We start from the raw sequence: 26,819 nt of genomic DNA on the forward strand, positions 1-26,819 counted from the left end.
CTTTTCAGTTTAGGGCCTGCTTAGTGCAGGATGCCCCTAACCGCATTGGCTGGAGGTGGAGTGCCTTGTTTACGGAGGACCTCTGGAAGGGACACAGGGAGTTTCCCTGTTACCATAAGCGCTCTGCAAACACACGTGACCACTCTTGGGTGGCTTCTCACGTTCTTGCCCTCTCAAACCTGCTCCCCTTTCTAACTTCATCACCCAGGCTTGACAGGGCCCTCCTCCCCACCCTGACAGGACCTCATCACCACCCACCTAGACTCCATCTCTGTCCCCTGCCTCAGACTTCTCCCCATTCCAGCATGTCCTTGACACAGCTTAGCTGAGGTCTCCAGCTGCTTGCCCTCTGCACCAGCCTCCCTCCACCCCCTTCACATCAGGGCCAAGTATTCCTTGGGATAACTGAGGGTCCAGATGCCCCGATCCTGCCCTGGGGACCCAACCCTCTCATCTAGGAGTGTAGAAAGGGCTTCTAGCAGAAGCGTTCCTCCACTTGGCCCTCAGAGCCGCCTTTCCAAGCTGTTTTGGGCCTGGTTTTGCCCCAAGCTCCAGCCACGGTGGCAGTTCAGCCCCTTGGTACTCTGTTCCCCTAGCCTGTCCCAAGGCGATCCATCTTTGAAGGCTGGTCTCAGGTGCTGCCACCACCTCCTTCTCCCCAAGGCAGCTCTCTCCCTCAGTCTCTACAGACCTCCCTGTCATAGCCACCACCTGGGCTCCCAGGGTTCTGAAGCCTGGCTCCCTAACTAGACAGAGGGGCACAGTCTCTTTCCTCCCGAATTCTGCCCAATATTAGGGGGCAGGGGCGGGGCTGCTGTCCATACTGTGTAAGGGCCCAGAGAAACCTCTTTAAGATTTGGGCAAGGGGAGCTAGAAGGCTTAGTGGATTGAGAGTCAGGCCCCAAGACATGGGGGGGGGGGTTCTGGGCTCAAATCTGGCCTCAGACACTTCCTAGCTGGGTGACCCTGGGTAGGTTACTTAACTCCCATTACCTAGCCCTCACCACTCTTCTGCCCTACAGCCAATACATAGTATTGATTCTAAGATGGAAGGCAAAGGATTAAAAAAAAAAAGACCTGGGCAAGGGCAGCTGGGCGGCTCAGTGGATGGAGAGCCAAGCCTAGAAACAGGAGGTCCTGGGTTCCAATCTGGCCTCAGACACTTCCTAGCTGTGGGACCCTGGGCAAGTCACTTGACCCTCATTGCCTCGCCCTTATTGTTCTGCCTTAGAACCAACCTACAGTATTGATTCTAAGACAGAGGTAGGCAAGGGTAGCTGGGTGACTCAGTGGATAGAGTCAGACTTAGAAACATGAAGTCTTGGGTTTAAATGTAGCCTCAGCCACTTCCTACGAAGCTGTGTGACCCTGGGCAGGTCACTTAACTGCCTTCGTTCCCCAGGCTGTGTAACTTTTCCAGGAAACCAGTCAAAGGGGGCTGCCAACAGTCAGACCCGACTGGAAAATGACTGGGCAATGAGGGAAGAACTGGACTGGGATGGGCCAGTGCTCCCAGAATTCTTAGGGAAGGGCTGGCCTGGGCCACAATGGAGGGAGTGGTGGTGCCCTGCCACCACCCTGCCCCCATCATGTATGTGCTCACAGGTGTGTGAGGAAGGAGCAATGCGCGGGCTCCGAACAGAGCCATCAATGGCTGTGGAGCTACGGGGCCCCTGAGGGCAGCCTCTGCTTGGCTATCCAGAGCCTGGTGCCTAGCCAGCAGCCCCGCCAGGAGCAGGGCCAGGTAAATGGAGGTGCCACGGGGGGAGGGGGAGTCACGTGGAGGGCTCTCTCCCACAGCCATGTCCTCCGCCCTCAGGTCACCATGGTGGTGCCACGGCTGCCAGTCTTGGCGCCCGATAAGTACTTCCACTGTGCCTTTGATGACTATGAGACACTGGCGCAGGTGGACGACAGCCAGGTGGTATGTGAGTCCCCCCCACAGGAGCAGCTGCCCCCCAGTGGAGAGGGCACAGGTGAGAGGGGCCAGGCGGCCCGGGCAGGCGGGTGTTGGCAGAGTGCCAAGCCTGGGCTGCCCCTCACCGTGCTCCCTTCTCCAGATCACATCACTGTGCCTCTGGCCCTGATGTTCGAGGACATCTCAGTGGCCGTCACCAATTTCTCCTTCTATGACTGCCAGGCTACTGGGGCCCTGGATGTGGCCGCTCCGTGAGTCCCGGGAGTGCCCCTAGGGGAGACACTGGAGTGGCTGTCACCCAGGGCGGGGGAGGGAGGAGCCCACGGGGGAGAGGTCGGGGCTGAGTGTCCCCCTGTGCCCAGGTGCAGTGCATGTGTGAGGAGCCCCTGGCGATGCCACTGGTGCCCCCAAAGTGCCTCCTGTGTGTCAGGAGACAGCTGCCCAGATGGGGAGAGGACCGTCTATCACTCCCAAGAAGTAAGTTCCTCCAGGGAGTGAGAGGAAGCCAGGCTGGGCTTTGCTGCTCCCTCTCCCTGCCTCAACCCACTCCCATGGGTGCCTTGTGGCCCAGCCATGTGCCCCACCCCCGCCACTGAGGGTGCCCGTTTCCCCAGGCAGACGTCCTGACGAAGGGCCCTGATTTCTGCCCCCATGTGGAAGGTCTGGCCACATCCCATCTTGTTCCTGTGGGCTGGGAGACCAGGCTTGCCCTGCGGGTCCGGAACCTACATCACTACCAGGTACAGGCCAGGGCAGTAGGGTGGGGACAAGGGGCCAACTATAGAGAAGCAAAGAAGGGAGGGAAGACTGTGCCCGAGTCACTGGGGCCTTGTTTCTTCTCACTCAGAGCAAGGCAGCCTCCTATCACTGCTGGCTGGAGCTGCCGGGAGCCCTTCTGGGGCTCCAGGCGTCCCTGGAAGAGGGAGACGGTGATACCCAGCTCATCCGGTGCCAGGCTCAGCAGGTATGCCTCCTGGGGCCTCCTTCCCCTTTACCCATCCCCCAGAGCCCCACCCCAGGCCTCACTCCCCCTCACCATGGTTGCCCCTACAGTTCCGGCCCTCTCCCCCTCGGAAGGAGCTCCAGGTGCCCATCTACGTCACCAGGGGCAACACTCATAGGGTGGATAATGCTGGCAACATAAACGGTGAGCGCTGGGGGCCCCAGGAAGAGGGGGCCGGAGGCAGTCACAGGGGCTAAAGGTTAAAGGGGTGCCCATGGACAAGGGGTTCAGACCTGAGGTGCCAAGCTGCCTCCCTCTTCCTGTCCTCAGTGACCCTCTATGACTGCACCGTGGGTCATGAAGACTGCAGCCACTGCCAGGCAGCCGACAAGAACCTGAGCTGTGTGTGGTGTAGCCAGGGCAGGCCCACCTGTAGCTACAGGCCCCTGTGCCCGCCAGAAACTGTGGAGTCGCTCTGCCCTTTGCCCAGCATCCACTTGGTAAGGCAGCCCCAAAGTCCACTGGAGTTCCAAATCCTGAGCCCAGTAGGCTGGCCCCCTCCCGCCGCGCCCCCCCCCATCGGGTAGCCCAGCCCCCTCCAGGAAGAGCCATGCCCTTGCTGCCCATCCCACTGGCAGCTTAGCAACACTGGCCCACCTAGTTCCTGCAGAGCCTTTACCCCCATGATCCCAACCCTTTCCACCCCAGCCGGCCCCAGGGACGAGGCCCTGGCTTTGCAACCCAGCTCAGCCTCCCTGGGGCTTAGGTCCCTCCTGAGGAGGGAAGAGATCCTCTAGAACCCTTGGGGTGGCCCAGCCCAGCTCAGGCCCCAAGGCCGATGGAGCCTGCTCTTTGAGGCTTCCTGGAGTTCCCTTCTCTGTCCTCATCTGTCCTTGCAGATCAAGCCTCAGACTGGCCCCCCTGAAGGCGGGGTGGCCCTCACCATCCTGGGCTCCAACCTAGGCAGCCGCTTGGAGGATGTGGCAGACGCTGTGACCGTGGCGGGACAGCCTTGTCGCCTGGATCCAACCCTCTACCACATCTCTACCCAGTGAGGGGGCCGTCAGCATGGGCTGCTTGGTTTGGGAGGGGGGAGCCTGGAGGTGGAGATGGGGGACACAAGGCCAAGTGTGGAGCACGCCCAGCCAGGGAAAATGCCTGGAGTTGGGAGACCAAGCATCTTGTAAGAGGAACAGCAGGGAGGCCAGGATCCTGGGGTCCCAGAAAATGGACAGAAGGAAGGGCCATTGTGGGGAAGAGAGTCACCACAGTGGGCTGGCGCCAGCTCAGCCAACATCGCAAATGGTGGAGCTTTGGAGGGCAGGGAGCGGCCCTACTCAGCTCTGTACTGGGCCCCTGCTGCGGAGTAGGTGTTTGCTTGTTGAATGACTGAGAGAACTGAAGAGCCCAGGGACAGCTGAGACAGGAAAAGAGGGACAGAAGGACAGAAAGGGAATAGGCAGAGATGGAGGCCCAAACACAGAAAGATAAGGAGGGAGGGGGAGAGAGACAGAGACAGAGAGAAAAAGAGAAAGAAAGAAGTTCAGAGACAGAGACAGAGAGACAGAGGGGGAAGAGAGACAGTGACAGGACAAAGTGAGAGGCAGAGACAGAGGGAAGGAAGAAGAGACGGAGAAAGAAAGAGAGACAGTGGGAGAGAGGCAAACAGACAGAGACACAGAAAGGGAGAGAGACAGAGACAGAGAGACAGAGGGGGAAGAGAGACAGTGACAGGACAAAGTGAGAGGCAGAGACAGAGGGAAGGAAGAAGAGATGGAGAAAGAAAGAGAGACAGTGGGAGAGAGGCAAACAGACAGAGACACAGAAAGGGAGAGAGACAGAGACAGAGAGACAGAGGGGGAAGAGAGACAGTGACAGGACAAAGTGAGAGGCAGAAACAGAGGGAAGGAGGAAGAGACGGAGAAAGAAAGAGAGACAGTGGGAGAGAGGCAAACAGACAGAGACACAGAAAGGGAGAGAGACAGAGGGATGGAGAGACAGAGACAGAGACAGAGGAACAGGGGCAGAAAAAGAGAGGGGGAATGGAAAGACAGGGAGAGAGAAAGACAGAGACAGAGGGAGGGGGGAGACAGAAAGAGAGAGAGGGAAAGACAGAGAAGGGAGAGACAGAGGCAGAGGGAGACAAAGACAGAGAGAGACAGAATCCCATAGACACAGAGGGAAACTCAGAAGAATCGGGAGAGGGTGACAGAGAGACACAGAGAGGAAGAGGCAGAGACAGAGAGATGGACAGAAAGAGAGAGAGAGGGAGAGAAAGACAGAGGTAGAAAAAGAAGAAATGAGATAGAGACAGAGTGGGAGAGACAGAAAGAAGCAGAGATGGAGAGAGACAGACAGAAACAGAGGGGAGAACCTGACAAAGAAAGAGACAGAGACAGAAAAAGACTGAAAGAGAAAAGGAGAGAGAGACAAAGAAAGGTAAGGAGAGAAGGAGAAAAAAGAGAGAGAGAAAGAGGGAAAGCCAGAAAAAGAGAAGGAAAGACAGGCACACAGAGAGAACAGGGGAAAGCCAGAGAGAATAGAGAGAGGAAGAGAGAGAGACAGAGAAAGACAGAGGTGGGGGGAGGGGAGAGGAGGGGGGGACAAAGAAAGAGTGGAGAGAAACAGGGAAAACAAGGAGGCAGAACACAGAAGAAATGGGGGGAAGAGAGAGACAAACAGAGAAAGACACAGACAGAAGGAAACAGAGAGACAGAGGGAAAGACAGATAGATAGGGATAAAGAGACAGAGACAAGGGGAAAGGGGGAGAGAGGGGTGGAGGAGAGGGGCTGACAAAGAAAGAGAGAAGAGAAATGGAGAGAAGAAACAAGGGGGAGAGAGACAGAGACAGAGGGTGGGGAGATGGGGAGAGAAGGAGACAGAGAAAGAAAGAATAGGAACAGAGAGAAGAAACAAGGAGGCAAAAAAGAGAAGAAACAGAGGGAGAGAGACAGTAATGGAGACAAAGAGAGATTGAGACAGAGAATGAGAGAGAAACAGAGACAGAGGGTGGGGAGACAGGGAGAGAAGGAGACAGAGAAAGAAAGAATAGGAATGGAGAGAAGAAACAAGGAGGCAGAAATAGAGAAGAAATAGAGGAGGGGAAAGAGAGAGAGAGAGATGGACAGACACAGAGAGGTAGACAAAGACAAAGGAAATAGAGGGAAGAGGACAGAGGGCAACAAAGAAAGAGGGAAGAGAAACAGGTAGAGAGGAAACAAGGAGAACCTAAGAGAAGAAATATGGGGGAGAGAAGAGACCGAGAGATGGGCAGAAAAAAAGAGACACACAGAGAGAGGTAGACAGAGAATCAGAGATAAAGACAGACACACACCGAGAGAAAGAAAAAGGCAGTGACAGGAAGACAGATGCAGAGAGCAAGGGAGAGAGGGGAATAGGAGGAGGAAGACAAAGAAAGAGATCGAAGAGAAACAGAAGAAACAAGGGGGAGAGAGAAAGAGAGGGAGATATAGAGAAAGAGAAAGACAGACATAGTGGGAGAGACACAGAGAGAGAGGCAAAGAGACAGAGACAGAGAAACAGAGATAGTAAGAAAGGGAAAGACAGAGACAAGGAAAGAGAGAGGGAGAGAGAAAGACAAAGAAAGAAGGAGAGGCAGAGGCAAAGAGAGAAGGGAGGGATAGGCAGAGAGATAGAAAGAGACAGGCAGAGAGAAACAGAGGGAGACAGAGACAGTGTGAGAGAAAGAGAAATAGAGAGACAGAGACAGAGAGATGTCAGGGAGAGAGGCAGAGAGAGACAGGGAAAGAAAAAAGCACACAGAGAGAAAAGAAAAAGGGAGAGGTAGAGAGACAGAAACAGAGAGATGGAAACAAAGACAGTGAGAGAAAGAGAAAGAGACAGAAAGGCAGCGAGAGACTCAGAGACAGAGTGGCAGAGGCAGAGAGAGACCAACAGGAAGAGACAGAGACAAAAAAGGCAAAGAAACAAGGAGTGACAGAGAGGAAGGAGGGAGAGAGAGATTGAAACAAAGAGATAGTGAGAGAGACAGAGAGAAAGAAAGGCACACAGACACACACACAGAAAGAAAGACAGACAGGCAAAGAGACAGAAACGGAGAGACAGGCACATACACAGAGGCAGACAGAGAGACAGATGGAGTGAGAGAGAGAAACAGAGAGGGATGGGGGGAGGGCAGAGAGTGAAACAGAGACAGGGAGGCATACAGAGACAGAGAGGGAGAAGGGAAACAGAAATACACAGAGAGAGGGACAAGGAGACAGAGGAAGAGGTGGAGGAGAGAGAGAGAGGCAGATAGAGAGACAAAGAAGACAGAGATAGAGACAAACAGAGAAACAGAGAAAGCTGGGGAGAGAGAGACAGGGAGAGAGACAGAGAGTGATAGAGGCAAAGACAGAGAGACAGAACCTAAGAGAGAGAGACACAGACAGAGAGAGACAGACAGAGAGAGAGCAGGTAGAAAAGGAAAGAGAGAAAGTCAGAGACAGAGAGATAAGGAGAAGCAGAGTCAAGGAGAGGCAGAGAGAGACAGAGGGAGGGAGAGAAGGGAGGGACAGAAAGAGGCAGAGACAGGAGGAGGCAGAGATAGAGACAGACAGATGGGGAATAGAGGCAGAGAGTGAGACAGAAACAGACAGAAATAGACAGAGAACTTGAGAGAGATAGAAACAGAGATAGAGAAAGACAGAGAGAGAGACAGGGAGAGACAGAGAGAGGATGGGGAGAGAGAGACATGAAGAGACAGAGACAGAGGGAGAAAAGAAAGGCAGAAGGGAGAGAGGGAACAAGAGAGAGGAGGAAGAGACAGATACACACAGAATGAGGCAAAGACAGACAGAGAAAGAGAGAAGGTCGAGAGGAAAAGAGTGGGGAGGAGGCAGAGAGAAGAGGGAAACAGAGAGAAAGGAGAGAAATAGAGACAGAGATGGAGAAAGGGAAAAACAGAAGAGGAGAAACAAACAGAGACAGGGGAAAAGAGAGATAGGAAAGACAGAAGAGAAAGGGGGAGACAGAAAGACAAAGAGAAGGGAGAGACACACAGAGAGGAGAAGACAGAGATAGAGTGACAGAGAAACAAAGAGGAAAAGAGAGAGAGAGGAGGGAGACAGTGAAGGGAGAGAGAGACTAATAGAGAAAGAAAAAGAGAGGAAGGAAGGCTAGAGGGACAGAGATAGGAAGATACAGAGACACACAGCGGGAAAAACAGAGAAGGAAGAGAAGACAGGGGGAGAGAGAAACAGACAGAGAAAGATAGACAATGAGAGAGACAGATATGGAGATGAGGGAATAGCAGAGAATGGAGAGGGGAGAGACAGAGAGAGGGGAAGACAGGGAGAGAGGGAATGAGAGAGAAAGAGAGGGGGAGAGACAGAGAGACAGAGATACACACAGAATGAGGGAAAGACAGAGACAGAGAGAGAAGGGAGAGACAGAGACATGCAAAAAGAGGAAAGACAGAGAAAGGGAAAAACAGAGAGAAGAGATAGAGGGAAAGAGTGGGGAGGGGCAGAGAGAAGAGGGAGATAGAGATAGATAGATGGGGAAAGGGAAAGGCAGAGAAGGGAGAGATGGGGAGACGGAGAGACGGGAAAAGACAGAAAGAGGAGGGAGACAGTAAAGGGAGAGAGACAAATAGAGAAAAGAGAGCGAGGAAGGAGAGAGGGACAGAGATAGGGAGAAACAGAGACAGAGGGAAAACAGAAGAGAGATACACGTACAAAGGGAAAGACAGAGAGCTAGAGGACGGAGACAAAGAGAAGGGAGAGAGAAACAGAGACAGACACATACACAGAGGGAAAGACAGAGAGAAGAGAGAAACAGAGACAGGGAGAAACACACTGAGACATATACAGAGAGAGAGAGAAGAGACAGAGGCAGAGAGAGAGCAGGGAGAGAGGGAGAGACACAGAGAGAAAGGCAGACAGAGCCAGAGAGAGACCAAGAAAGAAACAGAGAATGAGAAAGGGTGAGAGACAGAGAGATAGAGAAAGAAAGGCAGAAAGAGAGACACTGAGACAAGGAGAAACAGAGTCAAGGAGAGGCAGAGAGTGAGACAGAGAGAAAGAGAACTTCGAGAGAGATAAAGACAGGGAGACAGACAGAGATGGGAAAACAGAGAGAAGGAAATAGAAGGAGAGACAGAGAGAAACAAGGAAAGGGATGCAGAAAGAGACACACACAGAGACAGGGAGAGACAGAAAGAGGATGGGGAAGGAAAGAGACATGAAGAGACAGGGAAAGACAGAGGGAGAAAGGAAAGACAAGGAAGAGAGGGAACGAGAGAAAGAGAGATACACAGAATGAGGGAAAGACAGACAGAGAAAGAGAGAGAAGGGAGAGAGGGAAAGAGTGGGGAGGGGGCAGAGAGAAGAGGGAAACAGAGAAAGGAGAGAAATAGAGACAGAGATGGGGAAAGGGAAAGAGAGACAGGGAAAAACAGATAAGGAAAGACAGGAGGGAGAGAAACAGAGAGAAAGAGAGACAAGAGACAGGGATGGGGAGGAGGGAGAGAGGAAGAGGGGGAGAGACAGAGAGAGAAGAGAGGCAGTGAAGGGAAACAGAGACAGAGACAGAAAAAGAGAGGGAGGAGGGAGAGAGGGCCATAGGCAGGGAGAGACAGAGAACATGATGGAGCAGAAGGGGATCTGGATTCACAGGGATTTGCCTGAAGTCCCAGAGCTCCTAAGTGGCAGCCATTGTCTGGCCAGAGTCAACAGCTGGGGATCTGGGAGCTGGGGAAGACGCCATAGAGGAGGGGGGCAGCGTGTCTTGCTGGCCCTCGGCCTCAGGGTGCTTTGGGGACAGCCCCTGGCCTCAGTGCTGGCTCAGACTCTCTGGAGGCTGAGAGCAGCCCCCATCCCTGCCCACTCCAGGATCGTGTGTGTGACCTCCCCTGCTCTAAAGGACACCACAGGCCCCATCAAAGTCACCATCAAGAATCGCCCACCTAGCGTGTCTGCCCAGCTCTTCAGCTACCAGGTCAGCCCCTGGCCCCCCTTCTCTCCCCATAATCCCTGTCCTAGATGGTGCTGCCTGGCGCTCGGGGTAAGGGAGCCCCATGAAGCGCTGGCCAAATGTCCCGTTTGGCGGCTAGAAGCGGGAGAGCCTGGTTGTGTGGCGGCTTAGCCCCTAGTGAGACCCAGAAGCCAAAGCTCAAGCGGCCTCTTCTGAGGGACAGAGAGGCAGGACTGGATAGTGACAAGCATTGGCGCGGAGGGAGGAGATGGTGGAGGCTGTGATGGCTCCGAGAGGTGGGGCTGGGGATGGAGCCTTTGCTAGAGAGAAACAGGAAGGACAAACTGAAGACCTGCTGTGGAGGGGTGGCTTTGGGGGGTTTGGGCCTCAGCACCATTCCTTTTTTTAACCCCTTATCTCTGCTCTTAGAATCAATACTGGGTATTGGTCCCAAGGCTGAAGAGCCAGAAGGGGGTTAAGGGACTTGCCCAGGGTCATCCAGATTAGAACCCAGGACCTCTCGTCTCTAAGGCTGGCGCTCAATCCGCTGAGCCACCCAGCTTCAGCACCATTTCAGTAATTTCAGGGGGGGCGGGGTAGACTTAACTCTCCATCAAGGTGGACATGTTACGCTCGTCGTCCTGTGTGCCAGGGGCCTGGGTCCAAAGGCAAACTTCCCAAGTCTCTCCCTGCTGGTCAGGGATGTTGTAGGGGAGATTCTTGCTCGGTTCCAACCCTCGTTGGACACCATCCCTTCCAGCTCCAAGTCTGATTCTGGGAGCCAGAGGAGTGCTTTGCATGTAGTAGGAGCGTGGACTCTTGGTGACTCAATGCACCGAGGGAATGGCAGGCAGATGACCAGGTGCCCAGGAGAAAGTGGGTTGCATGGAGAAGCTTGGCTGTGAAAGGGAGGCGGGAGCTGAAATGGTCACTAAGGCCATTTCCCTTCCCTGCCTCCTCTCCGAGAGCTCAAGATCCCTTGGTTCTTTGTCCTCTAGGACCCCGTCCTGCGCAATCTGAGTCCCCGACAGGGCCCTCGGGCAGGGGGCACCCTCCTCACCATCTTCGGGCACCACTTGCTGACAGAGAGTAATGTCAGAGCCTTCCTGGGAGATGAGCCCTGCCACATGTGAGTCAGTCCCTGGGCCACCTCTGGGAATCTGGCAAGGCTAGACAGCCTGGTTTCTGGTCCCCCACCCTGCAGGCCAGTCCTTTCCTTTATGTGGGTGAGCCTCAGTTCCCCCCTCTGTAAAAGCAAAGGGTCTAACTAAAGCCCCCCCACACCAAAGTGTGGGATCCCATCCTCTCTGGAGTCTTGGAATCAAATTGTGCCCCTGTTGCTCCTTTGTGGTCCCATGCCCAGCCCAGGGAGATGGTGGTGGATGGGGGGCAGGCTGGAGTCCAGGAAGTGGGGGGCAAGAACCGTCCAGCAGCCAGCCACAAAGAATGTCCACTCTCCCTTCAGCCTGGGGCCTGTATGCCCCGAAGCCATTGTATGCAGGACTGGGCCCTGGGCCACTCCTGGGGAGGCTGAGCTCCTCGTGGTCTTCGGCTTGGCACAGAGAAGGCTGGCCACTGGCCACTTCTCCTACACACCCGACCCCCAACTTCTGTCGGCTGAGCCCAGCGTGGGCTTCCGAGGGTGAGGACTCCAGGACAGCCCCCTCAGGGCCCTTGGTACTAATCATAGAGCCAGGCAGTAAGGGATGCCAGCCTGGGTGGGCACAAGCCCGAGGGGAAGAGGGTGCTGGGAGGGGGCGGGGCCTGGAATTGCTGCTCCCTCTGATGCTCAGCCCCTTGGGACAGGGGGGGTCGGATGATCCGGGTGACGGGGACCAATCTGGACGTGGTGCAGAGGCCTCTGTTGTCCGTGTGGCTGGAAGAGGCCCCTGCTGGGCCCCAGCAGCTAGACCCCCAGCAAGTAGCTGAGCATCGTTGTGCGGATGGGGGCCACCCCCAGGCTGCCCAGGACACTAAAGCCTGGCAGACCTGCTCCTGGCTGGAGACAGGGCTTCTGGAGGTGAGTACCCAAGCTGGCCCGCTGGCACTGAGCCTCTCCTTTCCCACTGGCTTGCTCTAAGTGCCCTCCCCTCCCCCATGGGGCTTGGCTGTCTTTTCTCCCCAAAGTGCTCCACGGGCTGCTCAGCCAATTCCTCTGGGCTGCTCCTGTGCCCAAGTCCTGCGCTCCCTGGGCTCGCCCGCCTCAGACGGATGTTCTTCACCCTGGACAACATCCGAGTGGACTTCGTCAATGCCAGTGGTGGGCAAGACTTCCTCTACCAGCCTGACCCCCATCTCCATCCACTCAGTCGCGACAGACCTGCCCACCCATACCGACTGAAGCCTGGCAATGTCCTGGATGTGGAGGTGACCGAGCGGGTGGGCGGGCGGGCACCCAGGAGAGGCCTGGCCCTGAGGTGGGCACGGGGGCTGTCTTGGAAGGCTGGGGAGGAAGGGACCAAGTCCTCCCCCTCAAGGCTGCCCCAGAGCATCCTCAGCCGTGGGACCATAAAGATAGAAGGGAGACCTCTGGAGCAGGCCGGTGAGGTCTCAGTGCCCCATTCCTCTTCCTGGTCCTCAGGGTGAGGGGCTGAACTTGGGGATCAGCAAGGACGAGGTCCAGGTGCAGATTGGGAAAGGCGAGTGTGTGGTGAAGACCTTGACGCTGACACACTTATACTGCGAGCCCCCCATGTGGCCTCCCCCACCCCTCAACAGCTCCAGTGCCCTGCCTGAGTTCATAGTGAGTTCCGGACCCCCTTGTCTCTACCTGATCCCGACTTGGGAAGACTCCATCTGGGGGAGGGGGCAGGGCGGGGAAGCCAATGAGGCAGCCCCTAAACAACTGCCTGCTCCCACTCCTTGCCCTCAGGTGCACATGGGGAACCTTCGGCTGAACCTGGGCCCGGTGAAGTACGAGGTGGAGGCCAGCCTGCCCAGCTTCCCCACTGAGGCCCAGATTGGGCTGGGGGTGGGAGTGTCGGTGCTCATCTCCATGGTCCTCCTCCTCATCCTCATGTACCGGTGAGCTCCCGTCTCCTCTCCTGCCAGCCTCCCCTTCCCAATGGCCCCAGAGCTCTAGACAACAATATCCGCCATTCTGAGACGTGGGCAGCCAATGGGGAAGTGCAAGTTTTGCTTCACTCTGCCTATTCATTGCAGTTCCTTTCTTCCTTTTTTCCCATGGGGTGGGGGTAGGGGGGCGTGTGAGAGAGAGAAAATAAATGGTTGGTCACAGAAAAACCAGACATCTTTAAAATCAGATCAACATGAATGGCAAACCAGCTCAGTGGATAGAGAGCTAGACTTGTGGATGAGAGGTCCTGGGTTCCAATCTGGTCTCAGACACTAAGAAAGCTGTGTGACCTTGGGCAAGTCACTTCACCCCAATTACCTAGCTCTTATACCACTCTTCGGCCTTGGAACCGATACTCTGTGCTGATTCCAAGACAGAAAATAAGAGTTGGGTTTTTTAAAGAACCACAATGTGTGATAATATATGTATAACCCAGTGCCATCGCTTGTCAGCCCCAGGAGTGGGGAGGGAGAGAATAGGAACCATGCGACCATGGGAAAAGATGAAAAGATAAAGCTTATAATGAAAGAACCTACTATGTGCAAGGTCCCACTAGGGATACAGACAGAAAGGAAACAGTTCCTGCCCTCCAGGGGCTTGCATGCTACTATTTCTCTTTCTATTTCTGTGCACACTGAGCCCTGTCTTCTTGCAGACGGAAGAGCAAACAGGCCATGAGGGACTACAAGAAAGTCCTCGTGCAGCTAGAAAACTTGGAGATCAGCGTTGGGGACCAGTGCCGCAAGGAGTTCACAGGTGACTGGCCTGGGCTGGGGGGAGGGAGGCGGTGAGTACCATCCGGCCTTTCTAGAGGATGTCCCGGAGAGCAGAGCCCTCCATCGCTGGCCTGAGGAGGCTGCAAATAGGGCAGAAAGTGGGGCGGCTAACCTGTACTCAGAGTTTCCTGCTGGCTTCTTGTTGACTTCGAAAAGTCCGTATTGGCATTATCCATGTCTTAGTGTGTTTTTATTTGTTTTGTTATTTCCCAGTTGCCTTTTTTTTGACAAACCCTCACCTTCTGTCTTGGAATCAATACCATGTGTTGGTTCAGAGGCAGAAGAACAGTTAAGGCTGAGCCCAGGATCACCCAGCTAGGAAGTATCTGAGGTCAGATTTGAACCTGGCACCTCCCTTCTCTAGGCCTGGCTCTCAATTATTGAGCCATCTACTGTCCCCACTCCCATTACATCTGAATTTGGCTCTCCTCCCCACCCCTCACTTGGGCAACCCCAGGCTCCGAGTTGGACACCAGTTTAGGAAATAAAGGCCTTGGCCTCAACAAAATCTAAGCTCAAATCCCACCACCTACTAGCTGTATGTATGATCCTGGACAAGTCGCTTAACCTCCCTCAGCCTCAACTTTCTCATCTGTAAAATGGATATAATAACCCTATGTCACAGGGTTATTTATGTCGAGGTTCAGATCAGATGCTATTTTAGAGCTCTTCAGGGCTGTTCTGATAAATGTTTAACTGTCTCTTCCGAGAAAAACGTCCACACGGATACACTTCCAAGTTGGATCTGCATCTCATCTTCTTAAGCCTAGACACTCAGCAAAAGAGCCAACCGAGCCCTGATTGGCCATGTTTGCCCATCCCGAGGGAGGCATAAGCTAGAGAAATGAATGCAGCTGTTGCTGCTGCCTACTGATGATGGCTAAGCACCTAAGCCAGAGGAGAGGAGCCATCTCTTTGGGAAGCGGGGCCTGACGCCTCTGACTCCCCCCCCCCCCCCCGCAGATCTGATGACCGAGATGACAGACCTCAGCAGTGACCTGGAAGGCAGCGGGATCCCTTTCCTGGATTATAAAACCTTCACCGAGCGGGTCTTCTTTCCTGGCCACCACGGCTCCCCCCTGCGGTCCGAGCTCGATGTGCCCGATGCCCGCCGGGCCACAGTAAAGCAGGGTCTCAACCAGCTTGCCAACTTGCTCAACAGCAAACTCTTCCTTATTAAGGTGAGGCGCAGCAGGGCCACGTTTGGCTGTCTGGAGGTAAGAAAGGCCAGTGTGGAAGGGGTGTGCCAGGTGGCTGGGTCTGTGAGGGACTGGATGAGGAGACTTTCATAAGGCTGGAAACACGTGAAATGGAAAGAATGCTGCTTGGAATTGAGAGTCCAAGTTCAAATTTTGCCTCCAACCCTACAAAGTCCTTTCCCCTCACCGTGCCTCAGTTTCCTCCTCTGTAAAATGAGAGAATTGAACTAACTGACCTCTGAGAGCCCTTACACCTACCTCTTAAGTCTAGGATTCTGTGAATGGGGCTACAACTACAGAAAGCTTTATTAGATGGACAATTTATGATCATTTCAGCTGGGCAGCAGAGATCATAGAGGGCCAGCATGGCATCACGAAGAAAACAGGTCTTGCAGGGGCAGCTGGATTACTCAGTGGATAGTGTCAGGCCTAGAGTCCAAAGGGTCTGGGTTCAAATGTGGCCGCAGATACTTTCTCGCTGTGTGACCTTGGGCATGCCACTTAACCCCAATTGGCTAGCCCTTTTTTCTTCAGCTTTGTAACTGATACTTGTATGGATTCTAAGACAGAAGGGGGAGCGGCAGAGAGAGAGAGAGAAAGAGAGAGACACAGAGAAAGGAGGGTGGAGAGAGAGGGGGAGGATGGTAGAGAGAGAGGAAGAGAGAGAGGGAGGGAGAGAGAAGAAGGAAGGGAGGGAAGGGGAGAGAGAGACAGAGAGAGAGACAAGGAGAGAGACAGAGAGATAGAGAGAGACACAGAGAAAGGAGGGTGGAGAGAGAGGGGGAGGATGGCAGAGAGAGAGGAAGAGAGAGAGGGAGGGAGAGAGAAGAAGGAAGGGAGGGAAGGGGAGAGAGAGACAAGGAGAGAGACAGAGAGATAGAGAGAGACACAGAGAAAGGAGGGTGGAGAGAGAGAGGGAGGATGGTAGAGAGAGAGGAAGAGAGAGAAGGAGGGAGAGAGAAGAAGGAAGGGAGGGAAGGGGAAAGAGAGACAAGGAGAGAGACAGAGAGATAGAGAGAGACACAGAGAAAGAACAGTGGAGAGAGAGAGAGAGGATGGTAGAGAGAGAGGAAGAGAGAGAAGGAGGGAGAGAGAAGAAGGAAGGGAGGGAAGGGGAGAGAGACAGAGAGAGAGAGAGAGGGAGGGAGGGAGGGAGAGACAGAGAGAGAGAGACAAGGAGAGAGACAGAGAGATAGAGAGACACAGAGAAAGGACGGTGGAGAGAGAGAGGGAGGATGGTAGAGAGAGAGGAAGAGAGAGAAGGAGGGAGAGAGAAGAAGGAAGGGAGGGAAGGGGAGAGAGAGACAGAGAGAGAGACAAGAAGAGAGATAGAGAGATAGAGAGAGACACAGAGAAAGAAGGGTGGAGAGAGAGAGGGAGGATGGTAGAGAGAGAGGAAGAGAGAGAAGGAGGGAGAGAGAAGAAGGAAGGGAGGGAAGGGGAGAGAGAGACAGAGAGATAGAGAGATAGAGAGAGACACAGAGAAAGAAGGGTGGAGAGAGAGAGGGAGGATGGTAGAGAGAGAGGAAGAGAGAGAAAGAGGGAGAGAGAAGAAGGAAGGGAGGGAAGGGGAGAGAGAGAGAGAGAGAGAGACAGAGAGAGACAGAGAGAGAGAGAGAGAGAGAGAGAGAGAGAGAGAGAGACAGAGAGAGAGAGAGAGAGACAGAGAGAGAGAGAGAGAGAGAGAGAGAGAGAACTTGCCAGACTCATCTGACTTCCTTCCTTGATGGGCTTACTAAACTATCATATCAATAAGGAAGTCGAGTTGACGTGGATTCTGGAAAGATCTTTGAAGACTTCTCTCGGCAACTTCTGGACCAGATGGACAGATGTAGGTCGAGGGCGATATAGTTGGAATTGGCTGAATGTCTAGACCCAAGTATTAGTGATCGAGCAGTCAATTTGGAATGAAAATGAAAATGTAAACCCTGCCGCTCTACGTGGTCTAGTCCAAATCACTTCGCCTCCTGGGGTTCCAGATGCCTCTTCTGTAAAATGTGGGCATTGGACTGAATCGATTTGACAGGGTCCCTTTGAACTCTAAAATCTTCTGACTTGGAGGCCACTGGGTGGCACCACAGTTCACAGAGCACTAGGACTGGAGTCAGGAAGACCTTAATTCAAATTCTATGTCAGACACCAGCTGTGGGACCCTGAGTAAGTCACTAAACCGCTCTCTGCCTCAGTTTCCTCAACTGTAGAATGGGGGCCATAATAGCACGTACCTCCTAGAGTTGTTGTGAGGATCAAATGAGCTCTTTGTAAAGCACCTAGCATAGTGCCTGGCACATAGCAGGAGCTTAAATGCTTGCATCCTTCCAAGTCATGAATCGGTAAATGAGGAAGTGAAGGAGATGTTAAAGATTGATTGGATCTGGAGTAGGGTGGGGAAGGGAAAATGGGGGATCCAGAAAGAAATAGCTGATGGGAGCCCAAGTGACTGGGCTAAATCAAAGTAGATTCTCTTTAATAAAGATTAATATACCTAAAATGTCAGAAAACTATTGTCAAAAATTGTTACTCCATGTAACTGAATTAATTAATTTTTAAACCCTCACCTTCCATCTTAGAATCAATTCTATGTGTATTGGTTCCAGGACAGAAGAATGGTAACAGCTGGGCAATGGGGGTCAAGTGACTTGCCCAGGGTCACACAGCTAGGAAGTGTCTGAGGTCACATTGGAACCCAGGACCTCCTGTCTCTAGGCCTGGCTCTCAATCCTCTGAGCTACCCAGTTGCCCCCAATTAATTAATTTTTTTAAAACATCAACAAATTGTTTATCATCTTCAGGAAAGGGGAAGGTACGGAGAGAGGGAGACAATTCGAATCATAACTTCAGAAAGCTTAAGTGGAAAATTGTTATTTCATTTAATTGATAAAATGTCTTTAAATTTAAAAAAAAGGATCAGTATAGGGGCATCTAAGTGATTCAGTGGCTAGAGCACCAGACCTAGAGACAGGAGATCTCGGGTTCCAATCTGACCTCAGACACTTCCTAGCTGGGTGACCCTGGACAAGTCACTTGACCCCCATTGCCTAGCCTTTACTACTCTTCTGCCTTACAACCAATACTCAGTATTGACTCCAATCCAGAAGGTAAAGTTTTAAAATAATACTATATTAATAATAAATATTTATTTATATGAAACATACAATTATATATGAAAAACATTTACATATAATAAATATGAATAAGCACGTATACGTAACAAGTAAATATTGAAATAGGAATATATAAATAAATAATGATATAAAGGTTAGGATTTGGGATGAAAAATGCTTGTCAACTCTGGGAGAGGGGAGGGAGACAGCATGAAGCGTGGAATCATGGGGGAATTTTTAAATTAAGTTTCAAATGAAAAGGAAAGAGGAAAATCCACTTTGTAGGGAGACATTGGAGGAGGAAGCAGGGCTAGCTAGTGGGTCGTGTGAAATCTGTGGGCTGGGAGCCGGAGAGGACCTTGGGTGAAAAGGTGCCGCCTGTCTGCTCGGGAGCCCCACTTTAGCTCATCGGGGGCTCCCAGGAGGTCGTCGTTTCTCTGGTCTATCTGGTCTGGAGGAAAGTGACCCGGGTGGTGAAGGGCTTTCAGTTCCTGTGGGCTAGAGGAACTGGGCATGTCTATTCTGGAGAGGAGAAGTTGGGGGCTCTGGAGGCTGCCTTCGAGCATTTGAAGGGCCGGCACATGGAGGGGGCGGGTTAGGCTTACTCTGCTTCCAGAGGGCAGAAGCGGGAGCCATGCACAGAGGTCAGGAAAACTGCCAGTCTGAGGAGTGGGTACTGCCACTCCCCGACTGACTGCGAAGTTTTTGACTGGGCTGGTTTGGAGAGCCCCAGGGAGCCTCCCGGACTCTGAGGTCCCAGAAGAGTCTAGAAACGTCTGATGGGAACTAAAGAAGTGCCCATGTGGCCTCGTGGCTGGGGGAGGATTAGCAAGTGAGAGCTAGCTCTGCCCCAGGATGCCCCAGATCTCCCAGACTCACTGCTGCCTCGTCTTCTTGTCTGATACCTCCTCTCCTTCTTCCCACCTTCATAGCATCAGGGAGAGTGATGCACTGTCCCACAATTCTTAACAAATAACAAACCTGAAGTCTTTGTTGTAGTAGTTCCAAGGCAGAAGAGCACTAAGGGCTAGGCAATGGGGGTCAAGTGACTTGCCCAGGGTCACCCAGCTGGGAAGTGTCTGAGGCCAGATTTGAACCCGAGACCTCCTGTCTCCAGGCCTGGCTCTTTGTCTCTATCAGCCACCTAGCTGCCCCCTTGAAGTCTTTTAAAGTAATATCGGAGCTTTGCTAATAACAGCAATGCAATGATCCAGGACAATTCTTTTTTTTTTAATTTTTAAGATTTAAAAATATTTTCCATGATTCCATGATTCATGTTTTCTCTCTCCCCTCATCTCTTCCCCCTCCCGGAGCCAACAACCACTGGATTATAATTATAATATATCATTAAAATTAATTTAATAATTAATATGCTATTAATTTCTACAAAAGAATGATCCTTTAAAACCAAAACCCCGAATCTCATATACCCACATAAAGAAGTGATAAATACTGTTTTCTTCTGCGTTTCCGCTCCCACAGTTCTTTCTCTGGATGTGGATAGTATCTTTCTCATAAGTCCCTCAGAATTGGCCTGGGTCACTGCATTGCTGCTAGCTCCTTTCTATGTACAGGGTTCTGGTTCTGCTTATTTCGGTCCACATCACTTCGTGGAGGTCTTTCCAGTTTTTATAGAAATCAACTGTTTCATCCTTCCTTCTAGCACAACAGTGCTTCTTCCCCATTGCAGACCACAGTTTGTTCAACCATTTCCCAATTGAAGGACACCCCTTTAGTTTCCAATTCTTTGCCACCACAAAAAGAGCTGCTATAGATATTTTTGGACAAACAGATCCTTGCCCAGTTTTTTGTATCATCTCTTGGGGATATAGACCCTTTTTTATTTTATAAAAACCCTCACCTTCCATCTTAGAATCAATACAATGTATTGGTGCCAAGGCAGAAGAGAGGTAAGGGCTAGGCAATGGGGGTTAAGTGACTTGACCAGGGTCATACAGCTGGGAAGTATCTGAGGTCACATTGGAACCCAGGACCTCCCATCTCTAAGTCTGGCTCTCAATCCACTGAACCACCCAGCTGCCCCTGGCATGCATTCCTTTAAAGCAATCCAGGATAATTTGGAGGGACTTAGGAAAAAGAATGCTGTCCACATCCAGAGAAAGAACAGTTGGAGTAGGAATGCAGATGAGAAGATGTGATTTCTCACTTGTTTATTTGGGTACGTGATCTGGGGTTTGGGTTTTATAGAATGATTCCCTTACAAAAATGAATAAGATGAAATAGGTTTTGAGTACATGTACAGCCCAGATCGAATGGCTTGTCAGCTCTAGGAAGGGAAAAGGAAAAAGGGAGGGAGACAGCATGAATCCTATACATTTGGAAGACTTATGTGGAAATTTGTTAAAAGAAAATTAAGATAAAACCAGTGTCGGAGGGGCAACTGGATGCTCAGTGGATTGAGAGCCAGGTCTAGAGATGAAAGGTCCTGGGTTTAAATCTGACCTCAGGCAGACACTTCCTAGCTGAGTGACCCTAGGCAAGTCACTTAACCCCCATTGCCTATCCTTACCGCTTTTCTGCATGAGGACCGATACATAGTACTGTTTGGTTTAAAACACGTTTAAAAAGATTTTTTTTAATGTTGGAGAGTTAGGTGGTACAGTGGATAGAATATTGGGCCTGGAGTCATGAAGACCTGAGTTCAAATGTAGCCCCAGACAATAACTGTGTGACCCTCGCTGAGTCACTTTACTCTGTTTGCCTTAGTTTCCTCCTCTGTAAAATGAGCTGGAGAAGGAAATGGCAAACCACTCCAGTATCTTTACCAAGAAAAGCCCCTAAAGGAGTCATCTAGAGTTAGACATTACTGAACACTTCTGGATATGAGTCCCCCCACTCCCAGAATTGTCCCACATCTCCTAACAAAGAAATGCAGCAAGACAAAAATAACACCAAGAGCAAGGTTGGCCAGCATGGTGATTACGTGTGGAAAGCAGGCTTAGCCCTTGTTATCAGCCTCTACCATCTCCACCCAGCTGTGGGAAGGCAAATCCTTATCTGTCCCTCTGCCAGGGATCAAGGCTTTAATAGCTCCGCATTCTTCCTTCGGAGACCTTCTTGCCATTGGAGAGCACACTGTTCTTTGCCTCTTCTCACTCCAGGGTTCTTTCAGATTGTTTCATTCTCAGCAGCGTCTGGCCATTTCCCTCCATCCAACCAACGTCTGCCGTCCTGAAACAAGCTCGGAAGTCTAGAGTAGGCATTTCATACATGTTTATTGATTGTCCAGCCCCAGTCAGTCAACCTGTAATCATGGCTCCTGGTTTGGCCCTCAAGGGTTCAGGTGGTCATGGACCTTCAAATACCTGAAGACTCCCCTCCCTGCTCAAAACCCCTTCTTTTTGGCTTGTTTAACCTTTGCCTTCCATTTTAGATTCAGTACTATGTACTGGTTCCAAGGCAGAAAGTTGGTGAAGACTAGGCAATGAGAGTTGTGACTTGCCCAGGGTCACCTAGCTAGGAAGTGTTTGAGGCCACTTTGGAACGTGGGACCTTCTGTTTCTAAGCCCATCTGTCTAACCACTGAGCCACCTAGCTGCCCCCCCCCATATTGTCTTATCTGGCTGCATTACTTTGGGATGTCTCGGTCTTCTACCCCATGCCCCAGGAGGTTTCATTACAGGGATAGCCTCCTCCCCCTGCAAAGTCCCCATAACTCCTCACCGTCCTCTGCCTCTTTGAATGGAGGATGGGGTCCTGAACTCTGACCTCTGACCTCCATTTGGCTCCTTCCTCTCCCCACCCCCCTCCATTTCAGCTTTTCTTTTTTCTTTCTCCATTAGATTATAAATTCCTCGGGGATAGGAACTTTTTTTTTCATATTTGTATCCTTAGGGATTAACACAATTCCTGGCACACAGTGGGTATTTAATAAATATTGACTGAATAATTGACACTTAGTAGGGCTTGGTCTCTCCTACTCCCTTTTTTTTTTTTTAACCCTTACCTTCCATCTTGGAGTCAATACTGTGTATTGGCTCCAAGGCAGAAGAGTGGTAAGGGCTAGGCAATGGGGGTCAAGTGACTTGCCCAGGGTCTCTCCTACTCCCTTTAAGACAAATCGAAGCCGATGCTGCTCTACAAAATGCATAGGAGAATACAAACAATATTTCTTGCACTCCTGCTGGGTGCTGCACAGGCTACCTGGGACCAGGGGAATTCAAAGTTCGGATGAGGCAGAGTACCTGCCCCCATGAAGCTTCCAGTCTAGTAGGGGTATAAGGATTGGACCTTAGATTTCCATGGCGTAGGAAGAACTCACATAGAAGGAACCTCCCTCTTCTAAATCATGTAGGCAACTTTTCTGTAACAGGGGCAGTGAGAGGCTAAGTGACTTACCCAGGATCACACAGCCAGTTTGTGTCAAGAGTCAGGACATGAATCTGCATCTTCCTGCCTCTAAAACTTGCTTTCTAACTACTCTATGGTATTGCGCTGATCTGGATCTCTCTTAAGACATAAGCTATACAATCTTACCGAATCCGTGTTCATCAGAGAGGGGTTAAGACAGAATACCATTTCAGAGCTCCTTGTAACCTACAAAGGGTTTAAGGCAGGCTTCCCGAAGGAAGCAGTATTGGAGTTGGGCATCGTTGCTGTTGTCGATCAGTCTTTTCAGTCATGTGTGGCTCTTGGTGACCCCATTTGGGGTTTTCCTGGTAGAGATACTGCAGTGGTTGGCCATTTCCTTCTCCAGCTCATTCGACAAAGGAGGAAACTGAGACAAAGAGGGTGAAGGGATTTGTCATATGGGTAGGAAGTGTCGGTCTGAGGTCAGTTTTGAACTTGGGTCTTCCTGATCCCAAGACTAGTTCTCTATACATTTTAGCACCACCTCGATGTCCCTGGGCATAACTAGAGAGTTGGTAAGTGAAGGAGAAGACTTGATTCAATCCTGAGGCAAAGAGGAGATATATTGAAGGCAGGAGGTGAAAGTGGACAGATATGTAGAATTGCCTTAGCTGAGACATAGTTATGGTGCATGAAGGATAAAAGACAAGGTTGGTTGACTTGAAGTTATTGAGGGCCTTGAATGCCAAGCAGAAGAACTTGAATCCTTTTACAAGTTGTCTTTGGATATAGGGAATTCCTAACACTTGGAAGGCATGGACACAATGCTTCAGCTAGGAGCTGGGTGGTTAGAGTGCTAAGCCTCAAATCAGGAAGACCTGGGTTCAAATCTGATCTCAGATGCTTAACTAGCTATGTGACCTATATAAATGCTTATTCGTTCCCTTCCCCTTTTTTCTATAGCCTGAGCAAGGCAGAGACCAGCAAGCACTGGCACCTCTCTAGTCTTGAAAACTGGTTCTTTTTTTTTAATTAAAAAAAAACTTTCCACAACTACATGATTCATGTTGTTTCCCTCCCCTCTTATCTCCCCGATCCTGGAGTTGACAAGTAATTCCACTGGGTTATACATGTATTATCACTCAAATCCTATTTCCATATTATTCATTTTTGTTATAATCTTTTAAAACCAAACCCCCAAATCATATATTCATATAAACAAGTGATAAACCACCTTTTCTTCTGTGTTTCTGCTCCCACAGTTCTTTCTCTGGATTGTGGATAGTATCTTTCTCATAAGGTCCCCTGGATTGTCCTGGGTCATTGCATTGCTGCTAGTAGAGAAGTCCATTACATTTGATTGTGCCACAGTGTATCAGTCTCTGTGTATAAGGTTCTCCTGGTTCTGCTCCTCTCGCTCTGCATCACTTCCTGGAGGTTGTTCCAGTTCCCATGGAATTTCTCCAGTTTATTATTCCTTTGGGCACAATAGTATTCCATCACCAACATATGCCACAATTTGTTCAGCCATTCCCCAATTGAAGGGCATCCCCTCATTTTCCAATTTTTTACCATCACAAAACACAAAAGCTAGTTCTCTTAATGCAGCCAAAGATCATATAGGATTTTTTTAACCCCTTACCTTTTGTCTTAGTTGGTTGTATTGGTTCCACAGCAGAAGAGTGGTAAGGGCTTGGCAGTGGGGGATTAAGTGACTTGCCCAGGGTCTCCAAGCTAGATCATATAAGATTTTTTAAAGTTAAATGTTTTATGAAAAATTCAGCTTTAAACCTCAACACAGATCATTGTAACTGTTTATAGCTATTGACATTTAATCTAACGAATGCGAATGTGCAGAGGTCTTCACAATTCTAGGAGCACTGGTTCCAGGAAAAGGCCTCTTAAAGTAAATCCTCTTTAAAGATCATTGCCTCCTAGTAAATATTGAAGTTTTTAAAAACCTTCCATCTTAAGGAAATAGTGAAAGAAGAAAGAGCAGGACTAGGAGTAGAAATCAAAATGTTGGGAAATACACAGCTGGTAAATGTAACTCTGAATGTGAATGTAATGAACTCACCCATAAAATGTAAGCAAATAGCAGAATGGATTAGAAACCAAAATCTTACAATATGTTGTCTATGAGAAACACACATGAGGAAGGTAGACACACATAGGGTAAAAGTAAGTGGATGGAGCCAAATCTATTGGGCATCAACTGAAAAAAAGAAGGCAGGAGTTGCAATCATATCTGAAAAAGCCAAAGTAAAAATAGATCTAGTCAAAATAGACAGGAAAGGTAATTACATCCTGATAAAAGTCAGTATAGACAATGAGGAAATATCAGTACTCAACATCCAAATTTCTAAAGGAGAAACTAGTGGAGCTCAAGGAGGATATAGATAGAAAAACTCTACTAGTGGGAGAACTGAACCTTCCTCTATCAGAACTAGATAAATTAAACCAAAAAATAAATGAGAAAGGTAAGAGAAGTGAATGAAATCTTAGAAAAGTTAGAGTTAATAGATATGTGAAGAAAAATAAATAGGGACAAGAAGGAATATACCTTCTTTTCAGCAGCACATGGTACATTAAGAAAGATGGACCATACACTAGGGCATAAAAACATTGCAAACAGGTGCAAAAGAGCAGAAATAATAAATGCAATCTTTTCAGATCACAATGCAATGAAAATAATAATTAGTAAGGGTACATGGAGAGGCAAATCAAAAATTAATTGGAAATTAAATAATAGAGTTCTCCAAAATTGGTTAAAGAACAAATCATAGAAACAATTAATGATTTCATTGAAGAAAATGACAATGATGAGACATCCTTTCAAAATCTATGGGATGCAGCCAAAGCAGTACTTAGGGGAAAATTTATATCCTTGAGTTCATGTATTAACACACTAGAGAGGGCAGAGGTCAATGAATTGTGCATGCAAATTAAAAAACTAGAAAGTGAACAAATTAAAAATCTTCAGATGAAAACTAAATTAGATATCCTAAAAAATCAAAGGAGAAATTAATAAAATTAATTAATAAAATTGAAAGTCAAAGAACTATTGAGTTAATAAATAAGATTAGAAGTGGGTACTTTGAAAAAAACAAATAAAATAGACAAAGTACTGGTCAATCTAATTTAAAAAAGGAAAGAAGAAAGAAAAAAGGAAAAAAGGAAAAAAGAAAGAAAAAAACAGTATCCAAGATGAAAAGGGAGACCTCACCTCTAATGAAGAGAAAATTAAGGCAATCATTAAAAACTATTATGCTGAATTATATGGCAAAAAATATGGTAATCTAGGTGATATGGATGAATGTTTACAAAAATACAAATTGTCTAGATTAACAGGAGAAGAAATAGACTAACTAAAAAACTCCATATCAGAAAAAGAAATTAAACAAGCCATCAAAGAACTCCCTAAGAAAAAATCCCCAGGACCAAATGGATTCACAAGTGAATTCTATCAAACATTCAAAGAACAACTAATTCCAATATTATACAAACTATTTGACATAATAAGCAAAGAGGGAGTTCTACCAAATTCCTTTTATGACACAAATATGGTACTGATTCCAAAGCCAGGCAGGTCAAAAACAGAGAAAGAAAACTACAGACCAATCTCCTTAATGAACATAGATGCGAAAATCTTAAATAGGATACTAGCAAAAAGACTCCAGCAAGTGGTCACGAGGGTCATTCATATGGGATTTATACCAGGAATACAAAGATGGTTCAATAATAGGAAAACCATCCACATAATTGACCACGTTAACAAGCAAACCAACAAAAATCACATGATTATCTCAATAGATGCAGAAAAAGGCTTTGACAAAATACAACACCCATTCCTATTGAAAACACTAGAAAGCATAGGAATAGAAAGGTCTTTCCTAAAAATAATAAACAGTATATATCTAAAGCCATCAGCCAACATCATCTGCAATGGGGATAAACTAGAAACTTTCCCAATAAGATCAGGAGTAAAGCAAGGATGCCCATTATCACCTCTACTATTTAACATTGTACTAGAAACACTAGCAGTAGCAGTTAGAGTAGAAAAAGAAATTGAAGGTATTAAAATAGGCAATGAGGAGACCAAGCTATCACTCTTTGCGGATGATATGATGGTCTACTTAAAGAATCGTATAGAATCAACAAAAAGATAGTCGAAATAATCAACAACTTTAGCAAAGCTGAAAGATACAAAATAAACCCACATAAATCATCAGCATTTCTATATATCTCCAACCCATTTCAGCAGCAAGAATTAGAAAGAGAAATTCCTAGACAATCATCCTAGACAATATAAAACAATTAGGAATCTGTCTGCCAAGACAAACACAGGAACTATATCAATACAACTACAAAACACTCTCTACTCAATTAAAACTAGATCTAAACAATTGGAAAAATATTGATTGCTCATGGGTAGGATGAGCTAACATAATAAAAATGACCATCCTACCCAAACTAATTTACTTATTAAGTGCCATACCCATTGAACTACCAAAAATCTTTTTTACTGAATTAGAAAAAATTATAGCAAAGTTCA

At 49.2% G+C, this 26,819-nt stretch overlaps 1 protein-coding gene across 2 annotated transcripts in view; it reads left to right on the forward strand.

The window, feature by feature from the left end:
* PLXNB3 (plexin B3) overlaps positions 1–26,819 on the forward strand; it is a 52,283-nt gene that overhangs the window by 12,911 nt on the left and 12,553 nt on the right. For both annotated transcript variants that reach the window (XM_007506979.3, XM_007506981.2), the window contains 18 exons: positions 1,606–1,744; positions 1,820–1,976; positions 2,061–2,169; positions 2,281–2,395; positions 2,533–2,658; positions 2,766–2,882; positions 2,972–3,065; positions 3,192–3,361; positions 3,761–3,912; positions 9,717–9,822; positions 10,797–10,927; positions 11,264–11,440; positions 11,605–11,818; positions 11,926–12,165; positions 12,380–12,541; positions 12,671–12,822; positions 13,530–13,630; positions 14,614–14,831. In XM_007506979.3, the coding sequence (XP_007507041.2) occupies positions 1,606–1,744; positions 1,820–1,976; positions 2,061–2,169; positions 2,281–2,395; positions 2,533–2,658; positions 2,766–2,882; positions 2,972–3,065; positions 3,192–3,361; positions 3,761–3,912; positions 9,717–9,822; positions 10,797–10,927; positions 11,264–11,440; positions 11,605–11,818; positions 11,926–12,165; positions 12,380–12,541; positions 12,671–12,822; positions 13,530–13,630; positions 14,614–14,831 (2,680 nt within the window). The remainder of the gene's footprint in view (positions 1–1,605; positions 1,745–1,819; positions 1,977–2,060; positions 2,170–2,280; positions 2,396–2,532; positions 2,659–2,765; positions 2,883–2,971; positions 3,066–3,191; positions 3,362–3,760; positions 3,913–9,716; positions 9,823–10,796; positions 10,928–11,263; positions 11,441–11,604; positions 11,819–11,925; positions 12,166–12,379; positions 12,542–12,670; positions 12,823–13,529; positions 13,631–14,613; positions 14,832–26,819) is intronic.

The sequence above is a fragment of the Monodelphis domestica genome, chromosome X (assembly GCF_027887165.1).
Source record: "Monodelphis domestica isolate mMonDom1 chromosome X, mMonDom1.pri, whole genome shotgun sequence".
Classification (NCBI taxonomy): Eukaryota; Metazoa; Chordata; class Mammalia; order Didelphimorphia; family Didelphidae; genus Monodelphis; species Monodelphis domestica.